Here is a 14468-nt window from a genome sequence, read left to right as displayed (position 1 = left end):
GGCTTACTTGGATCCAGATGTCGAAGGCACGGCTTGCTCAAGAAGGCGTCTTTTAATTTCTGGAATGCAGTTATTACCTCCGTAGACCAATTGGCAACATTGGCACCTTTCTTCGTCATGGCTGTAAGCGGAACAGTGAGAGAGGAGTAGTTCTTGATGAATGTTCTGTAATAGTTGGTGAAACCTAGGAAACGTCTGAGAGCCTTTAGACCAGTGGGTTGTGTCCATTTCTTAATGCTCTCCAGCTTCTGTGGGTCCATCTGGAAACCTTGGTTGGAAACAATGTACCCCAAAAAAGGCACTGATTCCTTGTGAAACTCACACTTAGACAACTTGGCATATAGATGATTCTCGTGGAGTCTTTGCAGCACTCTTTTGACATCCTCCTGATGAGTGGTCATGTCTTGGGAGAATATCAAGATGTCATCTAAGTATTCAATGACACATTTGTAGAGGAGGTCCCGCAAAATGTCGTTCATTAAATTTTGAAGACTACAGGGGCGTTGCACAGGCCAAAGCACATCACTAAATATTCAAAGTGACCGTCCCGGGTGTTGAAAGCTGTCTTCCATTCATCGCCAGAGCGAATGCGAACTAAATTGTAGGCTCCCTTAAGATCAAGCTTGGAGAATATCTTGGCTCCCTGTAGTCTGTCAAATAGCTCTGAGATGAGTGGTAAGGGGTAACGATCTTTCACAATTATCTCGTTGAGACCCCTATAATCTATACATGGACGCAACGTTTCGTCCTTTTTCCCCACAAAGACAAAGCCTGCGCCAGCAGGAGACTCAAGGGTCTTATGAAGCCTTTTTGGAGGTTTTCCTGAATATATTCGGACATGACTTTATTCTCTACCACGGATAGAGGGTAAACCCGTCCCTTGGGTGGTTTAGTGTTAGGCTTCAGATTGATGGCGCAGTCATAGGGTCTGTGTGGCGGTAGTACGTCTGCAACTTCTTTAGAAAAGACATCTTGAAACGATGCTTATTGAGGCGGCAACCCCAGCATCAATGGGGTAGTTGGCATGCAGGGTATAGGAGCGACCTCTATCAGGCATTTGCCATGGCAACCTGGACCCCAACTTGAAAGTCAAGAGTGGCCCAATTGAATTGAGGCATATGCTGCGGCAGCCATGGTAGCCCCAGTACTATAGGGTGCATGGCCTTCTCTAAAACAAAGAAGGAGATTGTTTCAGAATGGAGAGCTCCTTCTGGGTTACTTTGCCCAGTAAGGGCTCTCCATGAATTGAAGATAGGAGTAGCGGAGACGTCATGGTGGTCATGGGGATCCGCAAGTGCTCCACTAATCATTGTAAAATGAAATTACCTCCTGCCCCTGAGTCCACTAGGGCAAGAGTCTGATACTCTAAGGGTCTGCAGATCAAGGATATAGGAAGAGAGAGAAGAGGAGAGGATGCAGTAAGACCTAAGAAGAGTCCTCCCACAGGACTTAGGTCTGCCAGTTTCCCGGACATATAGGGCATATTTGAACGGCATGGCCAGTTTGTCCACAATACATGCACAGCCCTAATTTCTTCCAAGTTATTCTCTCTTTTGACGTCAGATGGCTGCGGCCTAATTGCATTGGTTCTTCTTTGCCAGCAACTGGATCCGAAAGAATAGGCTTGGGTGTATACTTAACTCTACCTTCACCCTGAAAGGGTCTTCTGGGAGTCTTGGTCTCTTGAACCTTGTCATGAAGTCGTCGATCAATCCTTGTTGCCAACTTCACCAGTTCAGCCAAGGTCTCAGGCATTTCACAAGCAGAGACCTCGTCTTTCAAATGAGAGTTCAGTCCTTCAAAAAACAGGGTCCTCAGGTATTTAGGGTCCCAATGTAATTCAGTGTCTTGAATTCGATAGTGAAGTCAGCTAAAGGTTTCGGACCTTGCTTCATGTGAACCAATGAAGATCCTGCAGTAGTATACCAGGCAGGGTCATCAAAAAACTGATTTTAACAGCTCAAGGAATCCATCAAGATCATGTAGAATAGGATCCTCGCGCTCCCACAGCGAAGAGGCCCAAGCCAAATCTCTTCCGTCCAGATAAGAAAAGATATAGTTGGTCTTGGCATAAGCTGTGGGGAAATGGCTAGGTTGCAGAGAAAAGTGGATGCAACACTGGTTAATAAAACCTCTACATCTCCAAACTTCCCCCGAGAAGTGTTTTGGAGCCGATAGAGGTACAATAGTCTTGACCGTCACTTCTGGCCATGTAACTTCTTTAACTGAGGTGGTGGGTAAGTTCATCTGTGCGTGCAGCTGGTTGAATGCAGCAGTCAAATTCTCCAGCGCATTCTGCTGTTCGGAGATTCGCTGGGCCAGGCCTGGAATGGCCTGCAATGCGGTGAGCTGAATCGAATCCATGGAGTTAGCAATCTGTTATGGTTAAGTGGTATTTGGGTGGATTCTTGGGTACTGTGGCAGATGACCATGCCCATGGGGAGGAGTCCCGTGGGGAGCCACAGTACTGGGCTAGACTCAGGACGCATAAACACAGAATTAGATCTTATTGTACAGCTTGATGAGTACCACCAGAGGTGGCAGTAGTGAGGTCATCTGGATGTAGCAGTCTCAGGACCCTCGGTAGAGGGGACATTTCTCACCCAATAGGTATAGGGGAATTCTGGTGTAGGTCTCCCAGCAAGGCAATGCTGTGGAGCAGACAGACTGAGAGTTAGATTACTCATTAGATGGTAGCTGTAGGTATGTGATTCCACCAGGCTGAAGTAGATAGCACTGGCCCGAGGCAGGGAGAGCAGGCCCTCGAGGAGCGAGTACTTGATCCCTGTAAGGTACCTGAAATAAAGCAGAGGGCCCTTGAGGAGCGGGTACCCAGGTTAGTCAATACCCCGAAGGGCAGAGAGAGAGCTTCCAGCGGCAGCACGGAAGCTGCAGAGTAGCTTAGACAGGATGAATCCAAGTCTTTCTTAACTCGGTGAGCTAGAAATCGAGTACAGGCTATATACCTGGATAGCGTGACGTCACTTGAGGGGGACGCCCCCGAGGTTCCTGCCAATGCTAGAATAAAGACATGCGTGGCACACGTGTGCGCACCCTAGTAGGTCCTTCGGAGGAACATGGTGGGAGGCAGCACCATAGCCATTCCAGGGACGCCGGAGAGGGTGGCTTGCAGACGCGACGGTAGCCATTTTCCCAAGGTAAGCGGGAGGAGTCGTGAACAAGGTGAGGCATATGGGGCGAAGCCGCCTAGGACTGACGGATGGAACACCAGCATCCGTCAGTCGATAAAAAAGGTTCCATGGGCTTTCCCCAGGATGTAGTTAAGCCACATTGGAATTGTTGCTAGTATGTTTCTGTAGTGTAACCAACTCTTTCCAGGATGGTAGTTTTGACTTCCAAATAGTTGGCTCGTCTATCTGGGCTGGTAGCCAGAAAAGGTGAAAGAGGCTATTTTAGCCAAAAAAACATCCTTCAAAAATTGGAAGAAGGATCCATCTGAAGAAAATAGGATAAACATAAGCATTGTCAAGTTAAGTGTAAAACATTGGTGAGACAGGCGAAGAGAGAATTTGAAATGAAGTTGGCCATAAAGGCAAAAACTCATAATAAAAACATTTAAATATATCCAAAGCAAGAAACCTGTGAGGGAGTCGGTTGGACCATTAGATGACCGATGGGTTAAAGGGGCTCTTAGGGAAGATAAGGTCATTGCAGAAAGACTAAATTAATTCTTTGCCTTGTGTTTACTAATGAGGATGTTGGGGAGATACCAGCTCCGGAGATGGCTTTCAGGGGTGATAAGTCAGACAAACTGAACAAAATCATTGTGAACCTGGAAGATGTAGTAGGTCAGATTACCAAATCACTGGGACCAGATGGTATGCATCCTAGGGTACTGAAGGAAGTAAAAAATGAAATTTCTGATCTATTAGTTAAAATTTGTAACCTATCATTAAAATCATCCATTGTACCTGAAGACTGGAGGGTGGCCAATGTAACCCCAATATTTAAAAAAGGCTCCAGGGGTGATCCGGGTAACTATAGACCAGTGAGCCTGACTTCAGTGCAGGGAAAAATAGTGGAAACTATTCTCAAGATCAAAATCGTAGAGCATATAGAAAGACATGATTTAATGGAACACAGCCAACACGGATTTACCCAAGGGAAGTCTTGCCTAACAAATCTGCTTCATTTTTTTGAAGGGGTTAATAAACATGTGGATAAAGGTGAAATGGTAGATAGTGGGGTAGATTTTTAAAAACAGCGCGATCGTGTACTTTTCTTTGCACAGCAGGTGCAAAGAAAAGTACGCTGGATTTTATAAGATACGCGCATAGGCCGCGTGTATCCTCTAAAATCCTGGATTGGCGCGCGCAAGGCTGCCAATTTTGGGCAGCCGGCGCGCGCTGAGCCGCGCAGCCTGCCTCCGTTCCCTCCGAGGCCGCTCCGATTTTGGAGCGGCCTCGGAGGGAACTCTCTTTCGCCCTCCCCTCACCTTCCCCTCCCTTCCTCTACCTAACCCACCCCCCCGGCCCTATCTAAACCCCCCCCCTACCTTTGTCCGTAGATTTACGCCTGCGAGAAGCAGACGTAAATCTATGCGCGCCAGCAGACTGCTGGCGCGCTATCCTCCAACCTGGGGGCTGGTCCGGAGGCCTGGACCACACCCCCGGGCCGGCACCACGCCCCGGTCCCGCCCCCTAAACGCCGCGCCCTGCCCCCGAAACGCAGCGTCATCGGGTCCTGCCCACGACACGCCCCCAACACGCCCCCTTCCAAAAACCCCGGGACCTACGCTCGTCCCGGGGCTCTGCGCCCGCCGGCGGCCTATGGAAAATAGGCGCGCCGGCTGGCAAGGCCTGCTCGCGTAAATCCATGCGTATTTACGTGAGCAAGGCTTTTAAAATCCGCCTGATAGTGTATTTGGATTTCAGAAGGTGTTCGACAAAGTCCCTCATGAGAGGCTTCTACAAAACTAAAAAGTCATGGGATAGGAGGCAATGTTCTTTCGTGGATTACAAACTAGTTAAAAGACAGGAAACAGAGAGTAGGATTAAATGGTCAATTTTCTCAGTGGAAAAGGGTAAACAGTGGAGTGCCTCAGGGATCTGTACTTGGACCGGTGCTTTTCAATATATATAGAAATGATTTGGAAAGGAATAGACGAGGGGGGTTATCAAATTTGCAGATAATACAAAATTATTCAGAGTAGTTAAATTACAAGCAGACTGTGATACATTACAGGAGGACCTTGCAAGACTGGAAGATTGGGTATCCAAATGGCAGATGAAATTTAATGTGGACAAGTGCAAGGTGTTGCATATAGGGAAAAATAACCCTTGCTGTAGTTACACGATGTTAGATTCTATATTAGGAGCTACCACCCAGGAAAAAGATCTAGGTATCATAGTGGATAATACTTTAAAATCGTCAGCTCAGTGTGCTGCAGCAATCAAAAAAGCAAACAGAATGTTAGGAATTATTAGGAAGGGAATGGTTAATAAAACGGAAAATGTCATAATGCCTCTATATCGCTCCATGGTGAGACCACACCTTGAATACTGTGTACAATTCTGGTCACCACATCTCAAAAGAGATATAGTTGTGATGGAGATGGTACAGAGAAGGGCGACCAAAATGATAAGGGGAATGAAACAGTTCCCCTATGAGGAAAAACTAAAGAGGTTAGGACTAGAGATGTGAATCGTGTCCTCGATCGTCTTAACGATCGATTTCGGCTGGGAGGGGGAGGGAATCGTATTGTTGCCGTTTGGGTGTGTAAACTATCGTGAAAAATCGTTAAAATCGTGAGCCGGCACACTAAACCCCCCTAAAACCCACCCCGACCCTTTAAATTAAATCCCCCACCCTCCCGAACCCCCCCCCAAATGCTTTAAATTACCTGGGGATCCGGCGGTGGTCCAGAACGGTGGCGGTCCGGAACGGCCCCCTCAATAGGATCGTGTTGTCTTCAGCCGGCGCCATTTTTCAAAATGGCCGCCGCAAAATGGCGGCGGCCATAGACCAAAACGATTCAACGGAGGAGGTCGTTCCGGACCCCTGCTGGACTTTTGGCAAGTCTTGTGGGGGTCAGGAGGCCCCCCCAAGCTGGCCAAAATTTTCCTGGGAGTCCAGCGGGGTTCCGGGAGCGATTTCTTGCCGCGAATCATTTTCATACGGAAAATGGCGCCGGCAGGAGATCAACTGCAGGAGGTCGTTCAGCGGGGGTTCCGGACCGCCGCTGAACGACCTCCTGCAGTCGATCTCCTGCCGGCGCCATTTTCCGTACGAAAATGATTCGCGGCAAGAAATCGCTCCCGGAACCCCGCTGGACTCCCAGGAAAATTTTGGCCAGCTTGGGGGGGCCTCCTGACCCCCACAAGACTTGCCAAAACTCCAGCGGGGGTCCGAAATGACCTCCTCCGTCGAATCGTTTTGGTCTATGGCCGCCGCCATTTTGCGGCGGCCATTTTGAAAAATGGCGCCGGCTGAAGACAACACGATCCTATTGAGGGGGCCGTTCCGGACCGCCGCCGTTCTGGACCACCGCCGGATCCCCAGGTAATTTAAAGCATTTGGGGGGTTCGGGATGGTGGGGGATTTAATTTAAAGGGTCGGGGGTGGGTTTTAGGGGGTTTTAGTGTGCCGGTTTTCCTGCCCTCCCCCTTCCCCCGATTTACGATTTTTTAACGATAAATCGGGGGAATTGGTATTGTATCGTGGCCCTAACGATTTTTTGACGATTTAAAATATATCGGACGATATTTTAAATCGTCAAAAAACGATTCACATCCCTAGTTAGGACTTTTCAGTTTGGAGAAGAGACGGCTGAGGGGGATATGATAAAGGTGTTTAAAATCATGAGAGGTCTTGAACGAGATGTGACTCGGTTATTTACACTTTCGAATAATAGAAGGACTAGGGGGCATTCCATGAAGTTAGCAAGTAGCACATTTAAGACTAATCGGAGAAAATTCTTTTTCACTCAACGCACAATAAAACTCTGGAATTTGTTGCCAGAGGTTAGTGCAGTTAATGTAGCTGGGTTCAAAAAAGGTTTGGATAAGTTCTTGAAGGAGAAGTCCATTAACGGCTATTAATCAAGTTTACTTAGGGAATAGCCACTGCTATTAATTGCATCAGTAGCATGGGATCTTCTTAGTGTTTCGATAATTGCCAGGTCCTTGTGGCCTGGTTTGGCCTCTGTTGGAAACAGGATACTGGGCTTGATGGACCCTTGGTCTGACCCAGCATGGCAATTTCTTATGTTCTGCCTGTAAATAGATGTTCCAGGCAAGTGGTCCAGGTGGCTTCTGGCCAGCCAACCATGCAGACAGTTCTATCAAAATTCCTTAAGAAGATATCCGGTCTTCTCCTGCCTTCATTTTAAAGAACACCAGAAGTGATGGAGTTGTCCATGTTGTGATGGCTTGCACTGCTTGGGCTAGCTGGTTAAACTGTTCATGTAGGACTTGAACCGTTCTTTGGAGTTGCTGCTGCCCTTTAGCAAGGGTCTGCCCGAAATGCTCCATGTAATTTAATAAGTTTTGGCACCACAGAGTGTTTTCTTGCTGCAGTTTCTTACTTTATTCAAAAACAAAATCTCTGTCTGTCTGGTCTGACTGACTTTATATCTGTCTACCTAGGTGGGGCTGCCCACTTGGCCTGCTGTATTTTGCCTTGTAGCTGTGCTTGCAACCTGGCCCCAGGAACATTTTTAACAACGTTTGTTGCCTGTGCAAACAATTAGAGCAAAGATAGATTCAGAAATAAAACATTTTCTTCCTTTCTTTGCTGCTAGTGTGGGTCCATGTCAATGCAGGCACTTAGAGCAGGAACATCCCACTGAATGATGCCATATGTAGCACAGCACAAGCAGTTTGTGGCTTGCTGGAGGACAGAGTATACCGAAAAATAATAATTTTATTTACAGAATTTTATTATTTACAGGCAAATTAAACAACCAAAAGCCTGCTTACCTCACTGGTGCTGGAAACAGAAACACAGCAAATTGCAGTTAAGTAGTTTTAGCATAGTTCTTGCTCTCTTCTACTCTTATCAGGTGGCCCCTTGTCCTCGCTGGAGCCTGTCAAGGAATCCCTCTCCCTAGGAGAAACACCCTCTAACCAAGATTTCCTTGTGGACTGGCTTAAAGTGGACCAGGCTAAATGCCTGGTCCTAGACTTTTAAGGAGAATCTTATATATACTCCTTTCTGTATACCTCAGACATCATAAGGCCCTACTGAAATTAAGATATTCATTCTTTATGCCTATGTAGGATCTCCAATAATAATAATATTATGATGAATTAAAAAATGATGACATTGGCTAGCACATAAAATTGCATTGTATGTTTTCAGTCAGATATAGATGTAAGTCTCTGTACCCAATAAGTGGCTCCTCCTTTTTTTAAACTTATGGCTAAATAATGTCTCAGTATAAAAGGTTTTTGCCCATTCTGTGTCAGTGGAAAAATGCTTAGTATATCTGACCCAAAATTTGTATGATAAATGAATGAAAAGCACTACAGTTCAAGCACCTGAACTTTTGTTACGCCCACCGGCCGTGGCCACCAGCAGCCGGCTCAACTCACCTTGGCCCTTCACTCCCGGTACTCTCAAGGCCACAGCCAGTCACTGCCGCCACGTTCCTCCTGGCTCCCTATGCTCCACGTGGCGGCTGGGACACCGCCAACTAGCGTTCTGACCCAGGGCCTCCCTAGGCATGCGTGCGCGCGCCACCTGTCCTCCCTTTAAAGGGCCAATGGCAGGAACTTCAGGCTTGTCCCTGGATGATGACAACTTGGCCCGTGATATTTAAGGACTACCTCCATCCACCACTAACTGACTTGGCAACGAGTTACCTGGTTCCTAGCTGGTGCTTGCTCCAGTTCTCCGGACCTGTTGTTCCTGTTGTACGGATCCCTGCTCTGCTCGTCTGATTCCTGTCTCTGCTCTCTCACTCCTCGGGTCCTGCTTCAATGCCTCTACATCTGGGTCCCTGCCTCAGCGCCCCTCTCCTCGGGGTTCTGGCTCAGCGCTTCTACATCTGGGATCCTGCTGTGGCTTCCCACTCCTTGGGGCCTGGCTCAGCATTTCTACATCTGGGACCCTGCTTCTGTACCCCCGAGCCTCGGGACCTGCCTCAGCGCTTCTACATCTGGGACCTGCTTCAGCGGTCTCACTCCTCAGGACCTGGCTCAGCGCTGTTGCATCACAAGAATATGTCTCGGTGCTTCCGCCCCTCAGGGCCTGGGTCATGGTTTCTAAGTCACAAGACACTGTCTCTATGCCCCTGCTCAGGATCTGACTCAGCACTTCTACGTTACAGGCCTGTGTCTCTGTGTCCCTGCTCCTCGGGCTATCTCTCAGCGCTTCTACTTCACAGGTTCCTGTTACTGCGCTGCCACCCCTTGGGCAGTGCCTCAGTGCTTCTACTCCACTAGAACCTGTCACAGTGGATTCCCCGCTCAGAGCCTGCTTCAATCTACTATTACTCAGGTCTCTGCTCCTGCACTTCCTTCCCACGGAGCCTGCCCCATGTGGTCCTGCTCTACTGTCTCCGGAACTGCGGTAGCATCTCATCACTTGAGGCCTTCTCTCTCTCTCTCCTCGAGGGTTCCTCGACCTTGGACTGAATCTAACATCTCACTGCTTCCAGCCACCTGTGTCCTTTGGGACCACCTACTCAGAAGCACACCTAAGACCACTGGCCCCAGCACCCAAGGGCTCAACTGCGGGGAATGAGGGCTGGTACTGGTGAAGTTCCTGTCTGCCTCTGCTCCCGGCCAGCCTCACCTCCCGACAGTGGGGACCTGCGGGTTTCAACCCCACAGGTAGCGCCAACCCCACCTCAGGGCAAGGGTCCACAAATCCTAACACTTTTCTTTGGACTTGCTCAGTTTGTAGTGTGTGATTGGAGATGTGGGAACTTCATCTAACAATTCAACAAACCTGGATAAATTTTGAAATTTTGTTAAATTTTTTGAAGAAATCCAAAGTGCACTTGAAAAATCAGAAGCATATTTTGATAGACTTCAGATCTGCAGATTTTTTAAAAATGGATTGGAGGGGTTTTTTTCTTTCAATTCTGTGGAAAATTAGAAAAATTCCTTTAAATTTGAGCCAGATTAAAATATGCCTGGTTTGAAATAGGTGTCAATTTGTTTGCATCTTTCTACCACTAACAATATTCTTATATCTATTGCACATTTACATGAATTTGTTCCTTGTTATGTATTAAAAATATATTCAGAGGATTGGACAATACCGCACCAATACAGGGTGATTTGTTCCCACATTTCAGAGTATTATTTCTATAGCATTCCATATATTAACAACTAGATTTATCTTGAAAAAATAGCAAGCATGAAAAACTCACCATCAGAATCTCCACTCAAATTGAAATCCATCATAGCATGATTAAACTTTTCATCATTTTGTTTTACAGTCAGTTTTTGAGTTCGGTGCACTAGTGTTGTTTTGTCCTGTAAAGGGATGATACTAAGGTTTAAGTCATAAAAATGTTATGCACTTTGAAGATAACTTTCAAACAATTCCATATAGCCCTATAAACCTTCTTATATGGCTGCACAGAGAACTACCTCAGTATTTTATAACCTGCATGTATCACATACGAAATATTATATATCATAGCTTATATCTACCAATTCACATACATGAATATGTTTAGCAAGACAAGAATACCTGAATTACATTGAAAACATGCTTTTCCTACCTATTTTCTATACATATGTGCATATATTTTGTTATGTTCAGGCTTGTGGACCCTTGGCCGGCGAGAGGATGGTATACCTTTCGGGGGGTCCGTAGGTTCTCTCGTCGGGTGGCGAGGCAGAACAGGAAGCAGGACCAGCTGACTCTTGGCACTGGAGACTGAGGCAAACACGGAGACGAGATAAGGTGCTGTGTCTTCACCACTGGTGGTCTGCGGTCCCCCCGGGAGGAGCCCGTAGGGACCCGACCGCTGGGATTTAGGTGGACCTAGGGAGGTCAGAGCAACGGTGCAAAGGCCAACTGGAGCTTCGCCCTGGAAGCCCGCAGTTCCCCCAGGAGGAGCCCGTAGGGACCCGGGCCGCTGGGACTTAGGTGGGCCCTTGGAGACGGAGTCTTGAAGTAGTCCTAGGTCGAGTGCCAGAGGGTCGTCGCTCACCAGTCCGGTCGTACACCAGAGAATCACCGAAGCAAGCAGACTAGACAGCGAGGAAGGACGTTGCCAAGTCGAGGAATGAGCAGCGGAAGCCTTCCTTTATACTTCCCTTGTTCAGGCTGATTAGACACAGGTGCAGCTGGTTAAAGGGATCAGGTCTCTTTAAGCCTAGGAAGGGGGCGTGGCCTCACCCCTAAAGATGGCAGCGGCCATATTGGATTTTCTTCAAGGGAAATGCTGCAGGACGCCGCGAGGGAGGAGCAGGGATGGCTCCTCCTGCGGCGGTTGGCATGGGGAACCCGTGCCGGAACGAGGACCTAGTGTCGGGGTCCTCCCCTGAGATTCCTGCGGCGGGTCGCCGTCACGGGTGCGGTAGGGGGTCCGCGGCTGTGGCTCCCACGGCCGCGGAGCACAACATATTTTACATATGATTAAAAATAGCTTGCATAAAATCTTATTTACACTCACAAATCTGTATATTTTAAAACATGCACATCATAACTGAAATCATTAGTTTGCCAATACCTCTACCAGTTCATTTAGTTCTTCTCCTGGTCATTAAGACCTTCCTAGTTTTTCATCCTGAACTCCCCCAGTTCACCCAGACCTCCCAACCAACCAATAGCAGACAACAGATGAATCTGATATTTATTTATTTATTTATTTATTTATTTATCACTTTTCTATTCCGACCTTCATGGTTAAAAGACCATATCAGATCGGTTTACATCGAATTGGGGAACTGTGACAAAAACCATAAATTGAAAAAGGAAGAACAAAGTTATTTGTAACTTTGAACAAAGATATCAGTTATAAAAGATACTTAACAGGTATAAAAGTGTATGAATAAGCTGCCAAATGTACTCATAAAAGTCTCTTATAAATCAGAGTGTAACTCTTAATTCCACTCAGGAGCACCCCTAGACTACCAGTTTTCTGCATGCATAAATGTGCATGCCAAATAAAAAATACATACATATTTTTTATGTTTAGAAAATATGTATACAAGTACAAGCAACTTATGCACATATTTACTAATTTTATGCACATAACTCCTTTGAAAATTCACCCCTTTATGCAGGCCATCATATGCCAAAAACCTGCAGAAAGGTAATATTCCAAAACAGGGATTTTTGTTTGTCATTATAATCAAAGTGTTCAACAGGCAAGGATATTGTTTAAAAATACAATCTTAGAAGCACAGTCCAGATGTATTTCACGCATTAGGAAAGATGGAAGGAAGGCAAAACAATTACCGGCATGGTTAAAAGATGAGGTGAAAGAGGCTATTTTTATGCAAAAAAAAATCCTTTAAAAATTGGAAGAAAATAGGAAAAAGCATAAGCATTGTCAAGTTAAGTGTAAAACATTGATAAGACAAGCTAAGAGAGAATTTGAAATGAAGTTGGCCGTAGAGGCTAAAACTTATAATAAAAACTTTTTAAATATATCAGAAGGAAGAAACTCCTGAGGAAGTCGGTTGAATCATTAGATGACTGAGGGGTTAAAGGGATTCTTAGAGAAGATAAGGCCATTGTAGAAAGACTAAATGAATTCTTTGCCTTGTGTTTACTAATGAGGATATTGGGGAGATCCCAGTTCCAGAGATGGTTTTTAAGGGTGATGAGTCAGATGAACCAAATCACTGTGAACCTGGAAGATATAGTAGGCCAGATTGACAAACTAAAGAGTAGCAAATCACCTGGACCAGACTGTATGCATCCCAGGGTTCTGAAGGAACTAAAAAATGAAATTTCGGATTATTAGTTAAAATTTGTGACCTATCATTAAAATCATCCATTGTATCTGAAGACTGGAGGGTGGCAAATGTAACACCAATATTTAAGAAGGGCTCGAGGGGCGATCCGGGAAACTATAGACCAGTGAGCCTGACTTCAGTGCTGGGAAAAGTAATGGAATCTATTCTAAAGATCAGAAACACAGAGGGGTAGATTTTATAAAAGTGTGCCCGTGCGTACTGTTGTTCGCGCACCAGGCGCAAACAAAAGTATGCCGGATTTTAATAGATATGCGCGTAGCCGCGTGTATCCTTTAAAATCCGGGGTCGGCGCGTGCAAGGCTGCCCAAAATCGGCAGCTTGCGCGTGCCGAGTCGCACATCCTGCCTCCGTTCCACCCCCCCGCACCTTCCCCTCCCCTCCCTTCCCCTCCCTAACCCACCCTCCCCAGCCCTATCCAAACCCCCCTACCTTTGTTTTAAAAGTTACGCCTGCCGAAACGCCCCGGGCCGGAACCACGCCCCCACCATGAATGACATGCCACCATGACACCCCTCCCCCCACAGGAAAGCCTCGGGACTTATGTGCGTCCCGGGGCTTGCGTGCGCCGCCGAACCTATGCAAGATAGGTTCAGCATGCGCAGGGGGGGTTTGGGGTAGGTTTTCGGGGGTTATGCACGTAATCTAAGCACGTAACCCTTTGAAAATCTACCCTAGAGCATATATAAAGACATGGTTTAATGAAACACAGTCAACATGGATTTACCCAAGGGAAGTCTTGCCTTACAAACCTGCTTTATTTTTTTGAAGGGGTTAATAAAGATGGATAAAGGTGAACCAGTAGATGTAGCGTATTTGGATTTTCAGAAGGCATTTGACAAAGTCACTCATGAGAGGCTTCTAAGAAAACTAAAAGGTCATTGGATAGGAGGCGTTGTCCTTTTGTGGATTACAAACTGTTTAAATGACAGGAAACAGAGAGTAGGATTAAATGGTCAATTTTCTCAGTGTAAAAGGGTAAACAGTGGAATGCCTCAGGGATCTGTACTTGGACTGTCGCTTTGCAATATATTTATAAATGATCTGGAAAGGAATATGATGAGTAGGGATGTGAATCGTTTTTTGACGATTTAAAATATCGTCCAATATATTTTAAATCATCAAAAATCGTTAGAGCCGCGATACAATAACAATTCCCCCGATTGTTTTGCCGTACGGCCGGCGCCATTTTGCGCAAAATGGCGCCGGCCGTATGGCAACACGATTCGACTGCAGGAGGTCGTTCCAGACCCCCGCTGGACTTTTGGCAAGTCTTGTGGGGGTCAGGAGGCCCCCCAAGCTGGCCAAAAGTCCCTGGGGGTCCAGCGGGGGTCCGGAACGACCTCCTGCAGTCGAATCGTTTTTCCGTACGGAAAAAACGATTCGCGGTAGGAGATCGCTCCCGGACCCCCGCTGGACTTTTGGCAAGTCTTGTGGGGGTCAGGAGGCCCCCCCAAGCTGGCCAAAAGTCCCTGGGGGTCCATCGGGGGTCCGGGAGCAATCTCCTACGCTCCTGACGTCGGGGGACAAAAAAACAAAATGGCGCCGGCGCTACCTTTG

The 14468-nt window shown here is 46.9% G+C and overlaps 1 protein-coding gene across 1 annotated transcript in view; it reads right to left on the bottom strand.

Annotated features, from left to right (window-relative positions):
* Positions 1-14468, bottom strand: part of SOX5 (SRY-box transcription factor 5) — a 1631810-nt gene that overhangs the window by 349810 nt on the left and 1267532 nt on the right. Inside the window, 1 exon segment of the mRNA XM_029600160.1 lies at positions 10343-10448. Within this exon segment, the coding sequence (XP_029456020.1) occupies positions 10343-10448 (106 nt within the window).

The sequence above is a fragment of the Rhinatrema bivittatum genome, chromosome 4, assembly GCF_901001135.1.
Source record: "Rhinatrema bivittatum chromosome 4, aRhiBiv1.1, whole genome shotgun sequence".
Taxonomy (NCBI): Eukaryota; Metazoa; Chordata; class Amphibia; order Gymnophiona; family Rhinatrematidae; genus Rhinatrema; species Rhinatrema bivittatum.
Note: the sequence above shows the minus strand (reverse complement) of the source record. Positions and strands in the feature narration are given on the sequence as shown.